Source organism: Leucopleurus acutus (assembly GCF_964270905.1).
Source record: "Leucopleurus acutus genome assembly, chromosome: 14".
Taxonomy (NCBI): Eukaryota; Metazoa; Chordata; class Mammalia; order Artiodactyla; family Delphinidae; genus Leucopleurus; species Leucopleurus acutus.
In genome coordinates, this window is record NC_139156.1 from 65636420 (window position 1) to 65657872 (window position 21453).

The window sequence follows — 21453 nt, forward strand, 5'->3', positions numbered from 1 at the left end:
GGTCTTCAGAATGCCAGCTCCTAGCATAAACATGTTTGCCTTCTTAGAGCTAATTCCATAGAACAGGCATAATCGTAATGATTTTAGCCTCTGGGAAGATGTCATGTTTTTCCATCTGAGGGGTAGATAAAAGTTACTCAGCACCAGAGTCTAAGCCATAGAAATGAATTTTATGAGCTTCCTCTTGAGAGGTGCAAATCTGGATTTTATTCAGAGTAACCATCCTATCACGTGGCCATTTATTTTCTCATTTCCTATTCTTTTCTTCCTAAATAACCCCCACACTTCATTGGAATCCCAGTGTCTCACATTTCGAAGAACATTTTCAAAAAAGAAACACTGGAGTTTGGAGAAGAGTTCTAGGCCAGAGAGAAAGGCAGCTATTTGAGTCGAGTTTGATATGCTCGCATGCCATCATTAAAGTTTTCAAAAGAATTTCAGGAAACATTTGAGGCCTATTTTCAGAAAGACAGAACGGACAGGCCTTAAATGAAATAGACCCCCTATAGAAAAGGGTGGAGGAGGTGTGTGCTATGATACATCCTGGCACCAGGGCCCAAGGCACACTGCTGGGGCAGCACCAAAGCACTCGCACCTAAGAAAGAGCAACACGATCTAAGAAAGTTACAAAAGAAAAAGGAAGGAAGGAAAAAGAAAAATCTCAGCCCTGACTTTTCTTTTCTATATGTTTCTATTGTAATTTTGGTTTAATCAGAAATAAATTAATAAGTATACAATTCAAAACTAGTTTATAGTCCTTTTAATATATTTCAGTCTGATATCACCATGTGACCCTCTAGACAGAGCCATACAGTATAAAAGCAGGTCCAAATACCTGGGTATGGTATGAGTTTATCTTATCCCCAAGGCAAGAGATTTTTAGGGCAAAGGCTGGCACGCACAGACAAGAGGGTGGATCACACAGCTGGGCATAATACTGGATGACTACTATTTTACAATAATATTGTTTTAACTTTTACTTGAGGAGGCATTACATATGTTGTCTCACATAGCATTAGCTAAATAGTTGACTATTAGGCCAAATAGGGGGAGAAAGTAAAAAATAATGTGTTTGTCTAAACTAGCACTGATTATTTCATTCACGGTTTAAAATCATACCCTTTACTTAAATGAAAATCAGCTTTGGGTCACTGTACAATAAAATAATTCAATATAGCAAATCATTGGAGAGCAGCAATAGTGGCACATTAACAAAAAGACTAGCTACAGAAATCAGGATATTTCAAGTCATACTCAACCTGAATGAGCCCAATGAAAAAGGTAGGCCTTATAGCGTCCTAATATTTAATAAACTGCAGCTATATCTGACTAGACTAGGGGAGGGAGGGCATGCCAAAAATTTACTGGCAGTTTTTATCATCTCCAAAACATCAAGGTCAGATACTGGTGGCAAGCCAGACACTTGAACCCCCTCTGTACTCAATCTATTAGCTGTGATAAGCCTTTACGAAGTTAGTGGCCTTTTCACCCCCTGTATGTTTCTTCAACTGGACCTTAGGATAACATTGGGCCATGACCAGATTTAGAAGTGAGTTGGTATGTTGGTTTTAAGAAGGTCTAAATGTCGAATAATAAAAGCTAAATTATATTATTTTCATAAATTGAAAATGATTATTTTCTGAGCCCCAAAATCTGGTCTGATATTAAAGGAGCAGGAGCAGCCCGTATATCACAGTGGTTTAAGGGGAAGCTGGAAAAGGTGCCCAGGCTCTGTAAGAGATCATGTACGTGATTAATGCCGAGGCCACTGCCAACAGGAAAAAGAGGGACCGCCACAGTCGGAGAGTGTGATTGTATTTACAGTGCATTGGCTTGGGCTGATGTGTGCTCAGAGAAGTAATGTATAGGGGGCGAGAAAAGACCCGTTTTCAAATGTTGGTGCTCAGTATGGGTTTTCCATTATGTCCTGAGAAAGTATTGATGAATAATGACATGCTGTCCTATTTTTTGGTGGTGGTGGGCTTTGCTGCTGCTTGGGGGGTACTTTCCCATGAATGAGGGGACGTACAAATGGATTTCCTTGTCAGTTTTCACCCCCTGTGTGAGTCTGGAGAGCCACCACTGAGACGTTTATCCCTTATTTCACAGTTTCTTAACCAATTGCTTCTAAGAGGTTTCTTAAATGATTGCAACCATAGTGTCCCTAAATGACCCCTTTACGTAAGCAGCAGGTACACTTTTTGAATGTCTTAGGAAAACAAGTTTCAGAGTTTTCAAGGCCTGTAGGTCCAAAAGAAAAAAATGAATATTTATAATAATCATCTGAAAACCATTCCCCATCTCCCCCAGAAGAGGACTTCTCCTCTCCTTTTGCCCCATGTTAGACTTTGACATGCTTTCAGGCAGTGGTTGTGTGTGTTTCACGGGCAGCTCCAGGAGGAGAGAGAGGCACGCTGAAATCACTGTGTGCTGGATGGGGAAAGGGCAGCACCCGGCACAAAAATAGTCTCTCTGGGTAACTCTGCTTTTCCCAGATCTTCAGATTTCTTCAGGCGCCACACTTTGATATGAATTGTAAGGAAAGGAATATACAGCTAGCAAACCATTAAGAACTAAGAACCTGAAACTTTCACTGGCAGTTGTCAAAATAAAGAGCTAGCAGGCTGGAGAAGCAACCACCAGAGTGCTGTCAAGTTGTTCGAGCTGATTTGGTCTAAGTCCAGGAAGACCAGTAGTTCCCTCATAGGAGCCAAGTCTGACTCCTTGGTCGTGACTCTGGAGGATTATGGCAGCCTGAATAGTGGCTCCCCAAGGTGTGCACCTTCTGGTCCTCAGAAGCTGTGACTATTACCTTCTATGGCAAAAGAGACTTCGTATATGTAATTACATTAGAGATATTGAGATGGGAAGATTATCCTGGGTTATCTGGGTGGGCCTGATGTAATCACAGAGGTCCTCACGAGAGGAAGCAAGAAATCAGAAAGGAGGAGGCCATCGATGTGATGACAGGCAGCAGTTGCAGTGATGTGCTCAGAAGACAGAGGAAGGAGCCACAGCTAAGGGACACAGGTGCCCACTAGAAGCTGAAAAAGGCAAAGGAGTGGATTCTGGCCTCAGAGCCTCCAGAAGGAACCAGCCCTGCCAAGCCCTTGACTTCAGCCTGGTGAAAATTCTTTAGAACTTCTGACCTCTAGAACTGTACAATGATATGTGTGTTATGTTAAGCCACTGAGTTTGTGACAGTTCATTACAACAGCAGTAGGAAATGAATAAAATGACTCTTCTTGAAGAAAGATGAAGAGGACAATGGATTAAATATAGAGGGAGCAGTGAGAATCAGCATCTGTGCGACTACCAACTATAGTTTTCTCTTTAGGTTGATACAGCCATTTCCTTGCCATTGGAAAAGTGGTTGATAGTGACAGTGTTTCTTAGATGTCTATGATCTTCAGGTGAGATAGTAAAACAGCTTATTTTATTACTCACACATTGGGCTGAGTTCACTAGAAAAAATTTAGACTTATACACCACAAATTTCAACAGTGCTGCAATTCTCAAATGAATATTAATGGCTTCATTTTTGGTTCTAGCAAACTTCTGATGATCAATCATGGGCCCCCATCACCGGTCTACATCTCTCTATGAACCAAAACTCAAAAATCCAGTTGAGAGGAAAAAAAACAATTGTGATTTTCTTTTGCTCTACATATATCTTCTTTTAGCCCCAAGTAGAATGGGGAAAAAGGAGAAAGAGAAAGATAAATGTTAGGTTACTGATAAAAAAACATTCATTGAAAAAGAGGTTATTTATTTCATAACCCTTGGGAATGTTCAGATAGACAGATAATGATGTTTTAATAGGACCCCACTCAGGACAATGGCTAAGAATCTCTGCTCTTGTATATTTTTTTGCAGTATACGAAACATTCCACTGATTCAGAGCTATCCATTGAATTTTAGTGTTTCAAGATGCATACTGACAGAAAACTTATGACAGTTTCCATCTACATGATTTCTTTTTAATTGGCTCTGAAAGTACCAAAGACTTAAACTCCTTGCTTTTAAATTTAGACCAACTGATATTCATATAGCTTGGAGAAAAGTTAAGGGACTTCGAGCTTCTAAGCTTTTGATTCTTGTTTGTAGGACAAAGATAATAGATTCTAGGAGCAGAATGAGTATGTAAGGCTGCATAAATTGTGATATGCACTATTATGGGAGTATCCATGATATGAATGGCAACTCTTAAATTTGTGCAGTGAACAACCTGCACAACACTATGCAGCAGTGCCGAGTATGAGAAAATTGAGTAACTTAACAGTGTCTGGAACATAGTAAGCACACAAAAAGTTTGTTATATATGCTTTCAGTACAAAATTACATAGGAAAATAGTAAAATCTTCACACTTAGGAAGAACTGAAGACGGTTGTCTATCTGTTTTGCTAAAGACAAAAAGAAGACTGTCTGGCTAGGTGACCTCTTCTTTGCCTACGAGTTGGAAACAAATGAGCTTTGCTAAATAAGGTCTATCCCTATATAATTATATAGAATTATAATTAAAGAATTCTAATTCTTCTGCTTCCACCTAGATGTTTAGCGTTTTTGTTTCTTTAAGGGTATTCCATGAAATCTCTAAATTTTACAATCTGTCTAGGATTTGAAACAACATTAACAGGTGGAGAGTAAATTAGAAAATTTGAGAGTTAAGAACAGACAAGATTTATGTCTCAGTTTTTTTTTAGAAAATTAGTTTTTACATTTGAGGAAGGGAATTCCTACTTCACACACACACACACACACACACACACACACACACACATGCATGTACACAGAGCCCATATACACACAGACAACAACTGCAGCAGCAACAATAATAATATTAAAATAATATTAATAACTTTAAAAGGATTCTTTCCAGGCTGATCCCCCAAAAGATCTCTAAAATAAGCCCTATCCTTGTTTCATAGACAAACACAACATTGAACATGAAAGGCTATTATCACCATGCACAAAGTAAACTTATGTAATTTTTATTTTTAATAATAAACCATCTACATAGTGACAGTTTCAAAACAAAAGATAGAATTGGTCTTCTGCCCAGGCAAAGTACATCTCCTATAATTTCAGCTGTATTGGTGAAGAGACTTGGGATTTTCCCAATATTTCCCCACCTGCTTGGTGACATCCAAAATTCCCTTCACAGGGAGCACACACTTTCGTTGCTAAAACGACAAAAGAAAATATAGGATTTTAGCACCTCTGGGACTGTATATAGAGGAAATGCTATGAGTTCATAAAACGCTGTTTTCTTTTCTTCCTGTGCCCAGATAGAATACTTCTTCCAGCTTTCTTTGCAGTTACTTGAGTCTATGTGTCTGGATTCTGGAATACGGGTGGGAGTGATGTGTTCTAATTCTTATCCTGATCCCTAAAATTTCCCATGAGATCCTCACTCATTTTCCATGTCAGGTGTCTGGATGCAGTGAATCCTTCTGAGGGCTGTGAAGCCTTAGAGGTTAGGTTATCTTATAATGAGAAGGAGCCTGAGTTCTTAAATGACTGTGTGGTACATGACCCATCACCCACAATCCACCTTGACTGTGATGTGAGAGAGGAATAACCTTTATTGGGTTAAGCCCTTACGATATTTTTATGTTGTTCTTACAGCAGCCAGGCTACTCTGAATAATATTGAATGAGGGGAGCAGAAATGAAAAAATATACATATGCAATGTTCAGACAATATTTTCCCTCTTTCATGGGGCAACACCTTTTTCAGACTTGAATCTCAAAGATTCCTCAGGATACTAATTACTCAGGATGGTTGTTAGCTGATAACTCACTAGCTTATTTTCTAAGGACTTTTATAGAGTCCTCAAAACTTGAGAATGACACTTTACAAGAGAAAGTAACACCCAGAGGGAGAGAGTTGCCTAATTCAAGTTTCATGTTTGAATAGTACAGAAACAGTATGTCCTTGCTTGAGTCTGGCATCTCTCTTTATCTCATCATTTTCAGCTGCTTCCATGATAATTACTTTTTTCTTTTGTATCTGAAGTCAGAATTATAAGTAAGAGAATTCTGACAGTACCCTTGTAGAGCTAAATCATTAATCTCGGGACATTTATAACACCAAAAAGACCTGTCATTAAATGTAATTCAGCTCCTTAAAAGCAGTTAAAGAACAGCCTTGAACAACAATAACAAGTACACACACACACACACGAAGTTTATAGGTATATTTATATTTTTTTATTAGTAAAAGGATATCATGGACAAGGCTGTACAGAGTTATATTGTCAGCAGGTGTAAGAAGGAACTCAATTTAATCGTCAGTTCATATCGTCTGGCAAGTGCTATGATTATTAAATAAAAATTCAAAAGGTAAATTCTTATAAAATATTTGTAAAGGGATTAGGAAAATAAAACATAAAATTTGCTGAGCACCTAATGTGTGCCAAAGATTGTGTAAAATACATGATTTTATGTATCCTTACCATGTGGCAAGTAACACAATTATTATTTTAACGAAGAGAAAATAAGCTCAGACCAACAACTCATTTACCTGAGGCTACATGGCTAATAAGTATTAGGACGCAGACAAAATGTATTTCCCAAGTCCGTATTCATTTCGCTGTACTTTACTGCAGCACTAAATTTGAGTGTTAGAATTAAATAACTATGTCTAAAGCTGAGATTCTCAGGTAAAAGTTCTATTTGTTGTATTATAAATAAAAATCAACATTCCATCTCTCATCCTAGTATGGCATTTATAGCGGTTGAGTTTTGAATTTAGTGATTAGAATCCAGGGAGAAAGGGAGAGGGAGGAAAGGTACCAAGAAAAGTAATGAAGAAAAGTTATAATATCTCAAGAAAGAAATCTCAAAACGGTAGGCAACTGGTGCTATTTCAACACTTTGACGAGACTGAAAAAGCCTGTGTACTGTGGCACATTTTTATTTCATTGGGTCTGGGACACATTTGGTTTGTGTTCCTTGAGGCTGTTGTGTATGAGCAAGTAACTGCTGGGGGGCCTCCTTGCCACCTGGTGTCTAAATCTAACCCTCCTCTTTGCTCTCTGTTGCATTCACGGTAACTCCCACCAGTGTCTAAGGAGATCTTTTTAAATACTGTAATGTCATCTTAGTATATTTTATTGGAAGTCGTGTAGAATAGTCATTAAAAGCAGATTCTGTAGCTAGACTACCTGAGTTCAAATCCCATCTCTGATACCTAATAGCTGTGTAACTTGATAAAATATATATTTAATACCTCTTTCCCTCAGATTTCTCATCTGCAAGATAAGGATAATAATAATTCTAAATTCATAGGATTATTTTAGTCAAATTAATTTGATAGTATATAGCACATAGAAAATACTAAGTGTGTTAACTGCTATTATGGACCATAATATATGCTATCATTGTTTTCATCTCTTAAGTTAACCACAATGTCATGAGACTTATTCTATAAAAATATAAAGGAGAAAAGGATTAAAGGGAAAGTTTTTGGTCGTGAAAGGGGGAATAATGTTACATTATCAAAGATTTAGGGGCTACAAAGTGCAAAAGATATAAAACAAGCCTTTTGTTTTAATCAGTAGCAGAAAATACCAAGTCGTTTCAAAGATATTCTCTGTCCCTAAAAAGGTAAAATAAGTCCACGACACTTATTTGATATTTTCTATTATCAAACCAGATCTCTAGTTAGTTGAGCTGTTACTGATCAGCTATACCATCTGCTTGCTTCTCATGCTAATCAGTAGAAGGAAGGGAGGGGTGGATGCCAGAACTTGAGAGACGGCAGGGAGAGGAGTGAGAATCCAGGTTGGGGCAGTATCAAAAATGGCTGAGAGGTTTGTGTTGTACCAATAAATCAAGTTTCAAAGACATCCCTTTCACTTGTTAATAAAATTGTCTATGGTATCAACATCACTGGGTTATTTCAGCCTTTCTCATTATACCTTCTAAGCTATAACTTAAGAGATTAACAGGCAGACTGTCTACTCCAGAGCTTGGTCTGCCCTCTTTTTTGAGGAGATAGATAGATTATTATTGTAACCACTATTTATGAAAGATTTCTGGCCTCTGGTTTCCTTAACATATTTCCAAAGTCTGCCCCCTCCTCCTTGGGTATCTTTCTCTGCAGGATCCAAATTCAATGATTTAAGACAGAAGTGGCTGACAGAGATCCCGAAAACCCATTATGAAAATGAAGGCAGAAACAACCTTTGTATTTTCCAATTTAAAAAGCCTTCGTGACATAGCACATTTCAGGCTGAGAATGTTAAAAATTTATCATAGTTTCAGTAATTGCAGCTTCCTCTGGAACTTGGCATAAGATGGAATCATTTGTAAATGTATATTTTGTTTGGCTCTCAGTAGGAAGCTTGCCAGGCAATACATTTAATTAGGAGCATGAGGAAAAGAGAATAATTGTAGTCTGTCACAATATATTATTGTTACTTTTAAGTTCTATATGTGTTTAAGATAGTCGTCTCATAACAAGGTGTGTATTTAAAGCTAGAGGTAAGTTCCTTTTCATCAGCCCAGGGTTTTTATACGGGGACATATATTCTTTTTGAGGGGAAGGGTACGTTAGCTACATCCCTTAGATAAAACTCTGTGTCCATTGTTTAAGCTAAGTGAGCATTAGCCTCTCTCTTTAGTAACAAATTTTGTCCGTTGTTTAAGACCTTGAAAATTGATGCATTGACTTTTGGGAGCTTGGACAGCTTTATTTAAGTTTAACTTTCTCTGGAGATGCACAGACATAATGAAATGCAGTGTGCGTCTTGAACATAACCATGTACATAACATCTAGTCCTGCCTGATTCATAAAGTAAATTTGATAAGAGCAAGTCAAAAAAATTGTAATGATTAATGTTGATTTTTTAGAAAAATTCAAAGCAACCTGTGTCAGCAGATTCAAAGAGGAGAAGTGCGGTGATAACTATCTACTGAGGCCAGGTTTTCATCCTCTTAGCTGTGAGGTTCCATTTTTACAGGGAAACTTGCTTGTAATGTATTTGAGAGGCCCCATGAATAAAATGCAGTGAAAGGGCCTTTTTGACATACTAGTCACAAGTGATTTGATGTTCAGGTTTTCAGGTGTAGAATACTCTGATCATTTTCCTTTGCATGAATCCCCCTATGTTGTATTAGTATAGATGATAGTCCCTACGTGAACAGAGATTTTTCTCTTAACAACACATCTTATTAGATTTAACATTAGGGCATCTACCCTCAAGACTGGGCCAAGATGTAAATAAGATATTGGACAAAGGTTGTGTCCACTCCCCTCCTCTTCAACTCCACTGTATTTTGGCCTCTCAAAATCTCCCTTTCCTCACCCTGACTGGCTTATTCCTTCTTCCCACCTTCCTCACTCTTCTCACTCCCAAAGCATCGAAACAGATGGCAAAGCATCAAAACAGTTGCATTAGTGAGTGATTTCTTCAGGGTCCTATTCTCTGCTAGGAACGAGGAACAGAAACCACATAATTGGAATAGCCAGTGTGTCGATACTCAGTAGAGGGTTAGGAATTGGGCCTAAAGGAGTAAGGAGAGGAGCAGTTTTAGGTGGAGGGAACATTTATATTCATTCAGGTCAGTTATTCATTTATTTTTGAGGAATGAGAAGACAGAAGAATATCTCCTTATCCCACTCCAACTATGTAAGAAGTGTACTTCTTTCTTAACTACGTTGCAAATCCCTAAATAAACCTAACTTTTATTCCATGGCATTAGAAACCAAAATTATCTTAAAATAACAAGCACAAAAATAACAACTTATTGAATGCTTACTTTGTTTAAAACAATGTTCTGAGCACTTTGTGGAAATTAAATCATGAAGTCCCTAGAATGACTTCATGTGGTGGGTGCTCCTGTTTCCTCTCACTGGGAAACTGGGGCATAAAGTGGGTATTTATCTTGTTCGACTTACACAAATGGTAAGAAGCAGTCTGTGTGGGGAAATAGTCCACGATAGTGTGACTCCAGATTCATACTCAACTACTCTGATATTACTAGGAAATAATTGTGGAGGAGAGGTAATGTGATAAAAACAAAGTACAGTTAACCAGAAGACTGTAAAAAAAAAGATTAAAAATAGGAGGATTAACAGCATCCCTGCTAATCAAAGTACACTGTTGAACATATAAGATGTCCAAAATCTCATGTTTCCACCCAGAATGAAGAAAATACCTTTGCCTTCAGGGGTCTACGTCCACCAAAAGTATCTCTGGGCTAAGGTTTATTGTACAGAATACATGGGAATGAAGATCAAATGGAGTCCATCTTCTTGGCAAAGTATCCTGAATCTTAACAAAATAGGCCTTCTTTTTTTTAAAATTTTTCATTTAATACTGGAATCTAATCATGGCCTGTTTAAAACTAAGTATGTAAAACCAATGGCTTATACTTTGGGGTACAAATCTTATGGGTGTGGGTTTGTATCTTAGCATGAACCGCTGCAACAAACATGTATTCTTTTATTTTAAGGGGAAAAGGACCACTGAAGCATACAACTGATGTGATCTATGCAGCTAAAATGATATCAGAATCAGGATCAAGGATGGACGTCCTTGCTCGGCAGATTGCCAACCAGGTGAGTTCTTTACAAATGGATGTGATGAAAGTTCATGGTAATTGCTCTCTGTCATTTGACATTGTTTAAAACAAAGTTGAATTTTTACTCTGTTGGATTGTTTTTTCCTAAATTATTATTGAATTATTTTAATTTTTTTTTTGCATAATTAACACACAAGTAGTGGAAAATGTATTCTGAGGAAGTTTATTTCTTGGTGCTTTATTATTACTACTATTATCATTATTATTATTTAGGGTTGGATTATTTTTAAGATTTTTGAGCTTCAAATACATTCAGATTATCCTAAATATCAGCTTTATGAGTTTCAGATGCACTCAAATTATTTTAATTGGCTGTAATACCCAATGTTAGTATTCTTTTTCTTAATATCTCAGATTTCTTATTTTTGCTCTTCAAAATTAGTGCTTTTCAGAAGTATGTTAGGTTTTCTGTGTAAACAATATGTTCTGCCATTCTATGTAAAACTGTGAGACAAATAGTAATTAGAATACTGAAGTGAAGATATAAAATGTAGGAAGCGTTTAATCCTTATAGATGCTCTAAATACTTGGTTTCCTTTCTTTAGATTTCTGATGTCTCTATTCCAGTTTTCTAAGCAGCAGCTACATTATTGGAGTTACCTTTTGCTTAACGTTAATTGAGAAATCTGTCAGTTTCTTTAGTTAATGTACTGAGATATTCAATTACTGTTTCAAACTGAGATATAGTATTCCTTTGCAGGTTTTACATTATTCAACTCCATAATACATATTTATCTATCTTTGGGGAAAAAAAAAAACACTTGTCTTTTTGAGTCTGAAATGACTTCATATCTTTTTTGTGCATATACTTTAAGAGAAACTTCATTAGGCTACTTATTATTATTTTATTTTTTTATCCTCTTTTTCTTGGAACCTGAGGAACTTTCTCTTATTAGATATTATATTTTTGGATATAAGGGAAGAGAAATAAACAAGGAAAAATAATAACAGAGACAAATATTTTAAAACATACTTGAATATATATATATATTCACATATATGGTCATATATATTTTTTCAAGTTCTTGCTACTACTCTATAAACATTTTATTAATCTTTTTAGTATTCAGCATTTACAGTTAAAAACAAACTCTATTCTAATATAATTCAAAATCTATTATGAATAAATGAGTGAAGCCCAAATCTGCCCATGGTTTTCTGTGTTCTAGAATTTTATTGCATTCACTTTTATGAGACAAAACAGTAGTAAGATAAGTGAAACCATAATACATTACACAGATGCGTGTGTTCTAATAACTTTTAAAATACTTAATGATTCCTAGCAGTGTACTTCTGTTTGTTTTAGAATGCACAATTTTCAAAGTCCAAATAATTGTGTCCCTTTGAAGTTGTCCTTTTCTTCTTGACTGATATACTTCTTTAATTGGATTAGGTCACCTTGCAGTAGGTGCTTCTATAACATAGCTGTATTAAATCACGCTATTGTTTTTAACATTATTCACATTGCATGGAAGAAAGCAAAAGTATTGTCTCACTTCCATATAACTTTGACATTTTAAAAGAAGCTTAAAGAAACAGTCACTGACTAATGAAGAATTATGGATGACTCTCTTTGGCCTTTTCCATTTCGTATAGTAAAGTAGTTTCAAATGATATATTTAATTTTCATCTGAAGAAATACGGTTCTGAAGAATCAGAATTGAATCACTTACTACAGTGACTATCTGGGAAGATTCTCTATGATTGTGCTTCGGATATTTTTTGATAGGTCAACATAAAAAATTTAGACAAAAATAATTACTGAAATTGGTTGTGGAATACAATTGAATAATGTAAATAAGTAAGGCAGTTTTTACAGTGTCAATGTCTATTATGAAAAAACTCTGCCAGAACATCGCTTGCTTTTAATTTTGAACAAACTAATAGCCCAAAAACCTTTTAATAATTTTTACGATGCTTTCCAGTCTGCTTTTGGCTAGAGTGTCAGAAGGTCAAACATCAATCAATTTTCAATTCTATCCACCATGGATTTGTGAAATATATATATAGTTGGGCCAATTTAGTTTCATTCTATAAAGTTTCAGAGTCAAAGTTCATATGTAGAGAGAATGAAATGAAATCAAATTGAGACTTCTAGTTCTGCCTTCCTGGATTTTTTTTTTAACCCTTCTTCCCTGTCTTGCTTCCTTGAACATATGTTTATTGTATATAACTACATACAATTTACTACTCTGGCATTACCATTAGGTAGCTAGGAAGAGATGATTGAAAATCTTCTGTTGTAACATACAGAAGCATAATGTAAGCTTACTTGTCCCAATCACTCAACATCTCTTGGATTTAGAATTATCTTGAGATGGTGAGGTAGATTTCATATGCCATCCAAGACCATGTTGTTTAAGTCCTATAGAACTCTGGTACAAATCCTGTCTCCATTAGCCAGTATATTCCTGAGGGCCAGGATGTTGTTAGTTATCACAATTCTTAAACATTTTCCTCATGAATAAAGAGAATGACAAGTTGGAGAAGTATGCTTCTTACAAATTTAGTATTTCGGACTCTTGGTACACATCTCTTTCTATTCTTTGACTCTTCACGGTAAATCATCATGTTAGCAGGTATTCTAAATTAGATGAACTGGAAAATAACTCACAAGGTAGGAATGATACACTGAAAGATCTCAATTAGTCACAGAAGCAACCTACCTCAAATAGAAAAGAGGTGAATAGGAAACAAAATAAAATTAACATCTGCTAAAGTGTTTTGTGCAAGAAGAGGACAAAATTGGACTTTCTAATCCCTGAGTGTTGTGCCTGAATCCTAATACTCCTTCGCTGTAAATTTTCCAAAGCAAAGATATCCAGATTGTTGACTGGGTACTCCCACCTAACCATAACAGGGCACAATTAAAATGAATTTTCAGTGTTAAATATATTGAAAGCCAAAACTAATTTAAGAAAGGTGACATTTAAAAAACAAGATAAAGGATTACAAGGCAAATCATACACAGTGCACTCAACTATGAACAAAACAATCTCCAAGGGTAATTTATATTGATGTTTTGACAAAATATTGTCGGTGGCTAGCCTGATTTGTATTGTTTCCTGCTGATGTTATGAGTAAAAAAAATGTAATAAAACTACACTAAAAAGAAACTTATGAAGCATTAATTACATCATTCTAACATGTCTCTTAAGAATATAACTTCTAGATGCATCTTGTGACAATATTTGTATTTTGACACAATTATTTGTCTGAAATTTATCTTGAACAGAGAATTTGATACCTAGATTTGTTCTCCAGATTAATGAACCCCTACTTTATAAAAATGAATGCATAGCAGTTCTCAGAAATTAAATAGGAATAGATAAAATACTGAAAATATTTTATCTGTTTGCATCCTTGAAGTAAGAGTTTCCTGTTAAAAGTCATGCTGCTTTACTATTTTTCTTTTTTATTGGGTCTTTGTCATTTTCCCATTGAAACAGTATCTTAAATGATTGGAGGGTGATTATATATTCAGTATTATTTCATGTATGCAAAACTATAGCCTTGGGTACCCAGAATAAGGTGTTTTAGGGTCTAGGAAGAAGGGGCTATTTGGTGTAAGAGGGGAAGACGAAAGATGAGGAAAGTTTCTCCTTACAGGTGGCCGGCTGACTTTAACCAAAAATTCCAAAGAATCAAAATTTGTCTGAATTACCTTTCCACCATCCTTACCATATCCATATTCTTTATGCAGGGTAAAACATTTGTATAAGTTTATTTCAATCCCGTAACTCTTCAGTTGACACGTTTCAGGTTTCAGGGAGGGAGATGATGTGTTTTGAGTTTTAATCTAATACATAGGGAAACCAATCCTTCTGAGAATTTCTCATGGAAGTCAGCATAAAGCAGAAAAGTAGGTTGGGCCAGAACTTTATACCTACTAAAGGATGAAGCTTTGATGAAGATGGAAAATATCTTTGTCTTTAATTTGTATTAGTGTTCAAAGGATTTGTCACTGATAGCAGTCTCTCAATGATTGTATGTCCAAACCAAGTTGAAACTAAAAATGAATTTGAAGCGGTTCTTAAACTCAGAACTATTTTAGGGACTTCCCTGGTGGTCCAGTGGGTAAGACTCCGTGCTCCCAATGCAGGGGGCCCAGCTTCGATCCCTGGTCGGGGAACTAGATCCCGCATGCATGCTGCAACTAAGAGTCTGCATGCGCAACTAAGAGACCTCACGCTGCAACTAAGACCCGGCACAACCAAAATAAAGAAATATTTTTTTTAAAAAGACCATTTTAGGGACATCCCTGGTGGCGCAGTGGTTAAGAATCCGCCTGCCAATGCAGGGGACACGGGTTCGAGCCCTCGTCCAGGAAGATCCCACATGCCACGGAGCAACTAAGCCCGTTCACCACAACTGCTGAGCCTGTGCTCTAGGGCGCGAATGCCACAACTATTGAGCCTGCATGCCACAACTACTGAAGCCCGCGTGCCTAGAGCCCGTGCTCTGCAACAAGAGAAGCCACCGCAATGAGAAGCCCGCGCACCGCAACAAAGAGTAGCCCCCACTTGCCACAACTAGAGAAAGCCTGCACGCAGCAATGAAGACCCTGCGCAGCCAAAAATAAATAAAACAAATAATTTGTTTTTAAAAGACCATTTTAGTCTAAATAAGGAGATGTGACAAAATTTGAACAACATACACAATTTCTGGTAAAACAACATTTATGCATTGAAAAATGCCAAACTATAATTTCCCAAATATAACTCTCACAAGTCAGCAGGTCCACTGTAGACCATATGAATCAATGTCGTCCTCCATCATGACATCATAAAAGAGTCCCACTGTATTTTTACCATACTTCCAGAGATACCCTTCTCTTTTGTGTCTTAGAAACCGTAGTTTGCTAAAGAGCAGCAATGATAGGCATAACAAAGAAGAAAAACGTTCAAAGTGTGCTGAGATTTCTGGATGTAGAATCAACCCAAATAAATGACTGACCAAATTTAATAGATGGGAGAGAGGAAGGAAGCACTCTTTATTGAGGTAGTTAATAGAACCGGAAAAATGGTTTTATAATAGGCAAGATGGAGTATGAGACAGTGGGGGGTTATATGTGTTGAGTGTGAAATCTTGATAAGACAGTGAGATGAGCTGGGACAATACAATATGTATATGGATTTTCCGAAGACAGGGCTGCATGATAGAGATTTAGTCATGTTTATTTTGTAAGTGATCAGTGAAGCCAGAGCAGCATATATTGATAGTAGTATCCAAGAAGAGGGTAAGAGTGAAAAGATGCCCAAGAATGAAAACTCAGAACACCAATAAGGGTGGCATTGAAATTTTTTAGAAAGCATGTTCGTGAACAAGAGGAGAGAAAGATGGGATTACAGGGTCGAGGGAGGGATTTTGGTTTGAGGGACTTAATGTTGATAGATTCAAGGATAGAAAAAGACATTAAAAGTACAGAAAAAGATGGGATCATGGGTGATCTGTGACCCTGAGGAAGGTGAAATGAGACAGCCTCTGGGCTGGAGTATAGGTGAAGAAATGAGCCCTGTGGGAAGGGAAAGGTCATGGACACAGAATGCTTCTGCTCTCACTGGTTGCTTGAAATTTCTACTCTAGAAATTCACAATGACACCTAATAACTTTCCCTTAACAAACTTTGCCAGCTTAGCAGAATTTGTTGTCTGTAATTGCAAAAGTCATTTTAATTGTATCTTAAATAAAGTTTAAACTCCATTATGAGCAAAAAATAAAATAGCTAAACTAATGGAATAAAGGTCTTTAAAAGTATTCACTTTGCTAATACCCTTAAAATTCAAACTGAAAGGTAATAAATGTTCTTCACTTTTCCTCTCATTACTAAATGATGTATTCTGTATTGGTATGAAGCATCTTACTAGAAGAGTGAAAGCCGGTTTAATGTGCCAAAAACCACTTAGGCTGACATGCCATCTGCTTGTCTGTAGTGAGTGTCCTGGTGGTTATAAAATTTAAATTAAAAAAAAGAAAATCCATGAATTAAAAAGCTAACCAGATGTCCTGGTTAACATCTCCTATCTCAATAAACTGGGACATAATAACCAAACTGTGTTATGATATTCTACCACTTGATTTGACTAAAAGTCCCTAGCAGTATTCCTTTAAAAGTGTTTTTGTACAAATTTTATTTTTTTGAAAAGTAAAGGACATGAATGTTCTATTGGGTGGGCTGAAAGGTTTCTTCCTTAAGATGGCTCTAGTAGCACTTAGTAGTCTTTAATTTCATTTGAAACAATTTTGTTAGATCATGGGTGGCAGCTGTCATATCAGTGTGCACTTATAAAAAAGACTTATCAAAAGTGGTGAATTTTTATGTAGCCATTTTAATATTGAATATGGAAGAAAGAAAGCAACATTTTCAGCATATTATGCTTTACTATTTCAAGAAAGGGAAAAGCCAACTGAAACGCACAAAAAGATTTGTGCAGTGTATGGGGAAGGTGCTGTGACTGATTGAATGCGTCAAAAGTGGTTTGTGAAGTTTTGTGCTGGAGATTTCTCTCTGGACAATGCTCCATGGTCGGGTAGAGTTGAAGTTAAATCAAAACAGTAGCTGAGAACAATCAACGTTATACCACTTGGGAGATAGCCCACATACTCAAAATATCCAAATCAAGTGTTGACAATAATTTGCACCAGTTTGGTTATGTGAATCGCTTTGATGTTTGGGTTCCACATAAGTTAAGAGAAAAAAACCTTCTTGACCATATTTCTGCATGCAATTCTCTACTGAAATGTAATGAAAACATTCCATTTTTAAAACAAATTGTGACAGGTGATGAAAAGTGCATACTGTACAATAACGTGGAACAGAAGAGATCGTGGGGCAAGCGAAATGAACCACCACCAACCACACCAAAGGCCAATCTTCATCCAAAGAAGGTGATGTTGTATATATGGTGGGATTGGAAGAGAGTCCTCTATTACAGGGGTCCCCAACCCCCAGGCTGCAGACCGGTACCCGTCTGCGGCCTGTTAGGAACCGGGCCGCACAGCAGGAGGTGAGCGGCAGGCGAGCAAGCGAAGCTTCATCTGCCGCCCCCCATCGCTCCCTGTTGCTCTCATTACCACCTGAGCCATCCCCCCCGCCCCCAGCCACCGTTGGTGGAAAAACTGTCTTCCATGAAACTGGTCCCTGGTGCCAAAAAGGTTGGGGACCGCTGCTCTATTATGAGCTCCTTCCAGGAAACCCAATGATTAATTCCAACAAGTACTGCTCCCAATTAGACCAACTGAAAGTGACACTAGACAAAAAGCGTTCAGAGTTCGTCAACAGAAAATGCATAATCTTCCATCAAGATAATGCAAGACCACATGTTTCTTTGATGACCAGGCAAAAACTGTTACAGCTTGGCTGGGAAGTTCTGATTCATCCGCCGTATTCACCAGACATTGCACCTTCGGATTTCCATTTATTTTGGTCTTTACAAAATTTTCTTAATGGAAAAATTTTCAATTCCCTGGAAGACTGTAAAAGGTACCTGGAACGGTTCTTTGCTTAAAAAGATAAAAAGTTTTTGGAAGACGGAATTAATGAAGTTGCCTGAAAAATGGCAGAAGGTAGTGGAACAAATGGGTGAATACGTTGTTCAATAAAGTTCTTGGTGAAAATGAAAAATGTGTCAGGCACTTTTTTGGCCCACCCAGTACCAATGTAGGTCCCAAACTTTTTCAATTAGCTTTATGTAAAAATATAAAAGGTGAGGAAAACATAATTTGATTTTAATAACGGAGATTTGGCAAATAGTAGAAGAGCATTCTTAAAGTGGGAATGATTCATTCTCCTGGTTCTGCTTCTGGGCAGCTAAAAGTGACTCAGAAAGACTTTCCAAATGTCAATAGAAAAGAAGGCTTTAACAAGTCTTATAGTATGGAATTTACCAATCACTATGTTTTTCATACTTCACTTGTAAAACTACTACCTTTAGGTGTAACCAACATTTTCATCAATTCTGGGAATGAAGGATAAATCTGGATCAAGTAACTTTTTTTGTTTGTTTGTTTGTTTTTGTTTTGCGGTGCGCGGGCCTCTTACTGTTGCGGCCTCTCCCGTTGCGGAGCACAGGCTCCGGACGCGCAGGCTCAGCGGCCATGGCTCACGGGCCCAGCCGCTCCGCGGCATGTGGGATCTTCCCGGACCGGGGCACGAACCCGTGACCCCTGCATCGGCAGGTGGACTCAACCACTGCGCCACCAGGGAAGCCCTGGGTCAAGTAACTTTTAATTTCCAAAGTTCAACTTCAAACTTTCTACTCATGTGACTCATTCTTTGCTTAACACAATTCTAGGCTCTTCTAGCATGGCCTTGAAAGTGTCTTGAGAGAGACTGTATGTTTTGCTTAAACTTAGGTGATTGCAACATTGGTTATCAGTTCAATCTGATTATTAATTTGCAAGTTTGATTTTATCGTAAGTTATATAGTGGTGCTGGTCTTTAAGGAACAAATTCACCCAAATCCTACCTACAGTATACAGATAATAGTGTCAGTTTAAGCAACCAATTTACAAATCAGAGTGGCAATTTACTGTTTATATATAAGACAAAACTGGCAGGAAGACTGATATTGTTCCTAGACCTTAGAGGTAGGGATTGGAGCCAGATCATGTGAGTCTGAATACCAGCTTTACTATTTCTCAGTTGGGCAAGTCAATTAACTTATCTATGCCTCAGTTTCCTCCTTAACAAAGGAGGAAACTGAGGCATAGAGAAGGAGGCATAGAACTTGCCTCATGAAGTTGTGTGATTATTAAAAGAGTTAATATAGGTAAAGCACCTAGAAGAGTATATGACAGATAGAACACTGTATGTGTCAAAGATTATCATTGAGTCCATCCATAAGAACAAACAATAGATAAGACCATTCGTTACTCAGGATAGACAAAGCAACGTTTTGAATGAATGTCATAAGAGATCATTGTGTAGTGAATGAAACAGAGAAAACTCAATTCAAATCTTTACGCAAATCATAAATTCTATCCAAAACCTAGCTTGCAAATATGCAAAATGACAATAATTAGATCTCAGTAAAATGACCCTATGAATACTAACTTAGAATTATGCATGTAAAGGACATGGCACAGTGCCTGACACGTAAGAAGTACCTAATAAAGATCAACTTCCTGTCGTGGTAAAACAATGAGATGACTTGCCTGTCATCATTATAGGTAATTCTAGATAGCTAATTTTTGTCTTTAAAAAAATCTAAGCAATCTTTATTTCAAAATAGACATAGTTTTCCCATAAATTCTCTTTTTCCTTGAAATTATGCAACCCATGGTAATCTGTGATTAAAAACAAATTCATTCCAAGTTCTCCTAAGTTCAGCGATTGAAAATAAAATGGATTTAAAAGCAAGTAGATATGGATTCAAATACTGGCTCTAGCATAAGCTCTTCAATCCTGGGAAAATTATTATGCTTTCTAAACTTCTCATTTCTCATGTGTAAATTGGGGAAATCCCTTCCTTTACTTGTTTTCTGCTTCTTCTTCCTCCTCCCCCCTTCCCTTCTCTCTCTCTCTCTCTCTCTCTCCCCTTTTCTTTTCCTTCCTCTCCTTCTCTTTCTTCTTACTTAGTTACAGTTTAATCCTCCTGATGAGACTTGTGGGAGTATCCTTTCTTCTGTGTTAAAAATTTGAGAAACGCCCTTAATATCAAGGTCTCTCTATCATCTTATCTGATTGTCTGTCTGTCTGGTTATCATGTGTCATGTCATCTGTCCATGCCTATCTAGCAGGTTGATAGTATTTCTGCAGAAGAATTGATATCTTTGCTACCTTTGTTGACTAAATTTTACTCAAAAGTCACATGTTCTCATCTTGTCCACACATTCTGGAGCTATGCAGATTAGTCTATTTAGCAAATATAAAAGAGAAGAAGATTCTCAGGATTTTTTCAACAACACTCCAGCTTATTAACTACTATGTAAAAGCAGAAATGCATGGAATACTTTCAGGTCTTTCGTCCTGCTTTTCAGTTTTCATTTTAGGCTATTAGAATTAAAGCTTTTTAAATAATAACATTTTTATTACTATAGAAATAATATTTAAGTAATATATATTAAGATATGTAAAATATGAAGAGTGAAAAATATTGATTATATCGTGTTTATTTACCATTTTCACATATTTATTTCCCTCTATGTTTTAAACACAAGCATAAACATATTTTTTACATACTTTGAGATAGTATGTGAATTTTTTTTTTTTTTTTTTTTTTTTTTTTTTGCGGTACGCGGGCCTCTCACTGTTGTGGCCTCTCCCATTGTGGAGCAACAGGCTCCGGACTTGCAGGCTCAGCGGCCATGGCTCACGGGCCCAGCCGCTCCGTGGCACGTGGGATCTTCCCGGACCGGGGCACAAACCCGTGACCCCTGCATCGGCAGGCGGACTCTCAACCACTGCGCCACCAGGGAAGCCCAGTATGTGAAATTTTAAATGCTGTGTTTTTTCCTTCCAAAAACATTTTCCTTTGAAAATATTAATTTTTGAGACTGTATAATATCACATTATATAGATATGTATCCTTATTTAATCTTTTCACTATTATAGAATATTTATTTCCAAATTTTGCTATTGTAAGTAAGGCTGCAGTGAATATCTTTGCATATAAGTTACAGTTCATATTTCCATATCCTTATGAATGTTTTAAAAGTGAAATTAAGTTATCGTGGATTTTAAAAAATCTATTCTAATTGCATAGGAGAAAGAACACAACCATTAAACACTGACCACAGATATTTATCATGTTATGATTAAGCACAAGGCTCTACTCCAGGAAATTCCTTACAGAAGCTAACATAATGTAGGAGACTGTTTTTCGTAAAGAAATTTAATACATCTCTAGGGCTTCCCTG

The 21453-nt window shown here is 36.9% G+C and overlaps 1 protein-coding gene across 1 annotated transcript in view; it reads left to right on the forward strand.

Annotated features, from left to right (window-relative positions):
- Positions 1–21453, forward strand: part of CTNNA3 (catenin alpha 3) — a 1620647-nt gene that overhangs the window by 1545822 nt on the left and 53372 nt on the right. Inside the window, exon 16 of the mRNA XM_082854158.1 lies at positions 10465–10570. Within this exon, the coding sequence (XP_082710284.1) occupies positions 10465–10570 (106 nt within the window). The remainder of the gene's footprint in view (positions 1–10464; positions 10571–21453) is intronic.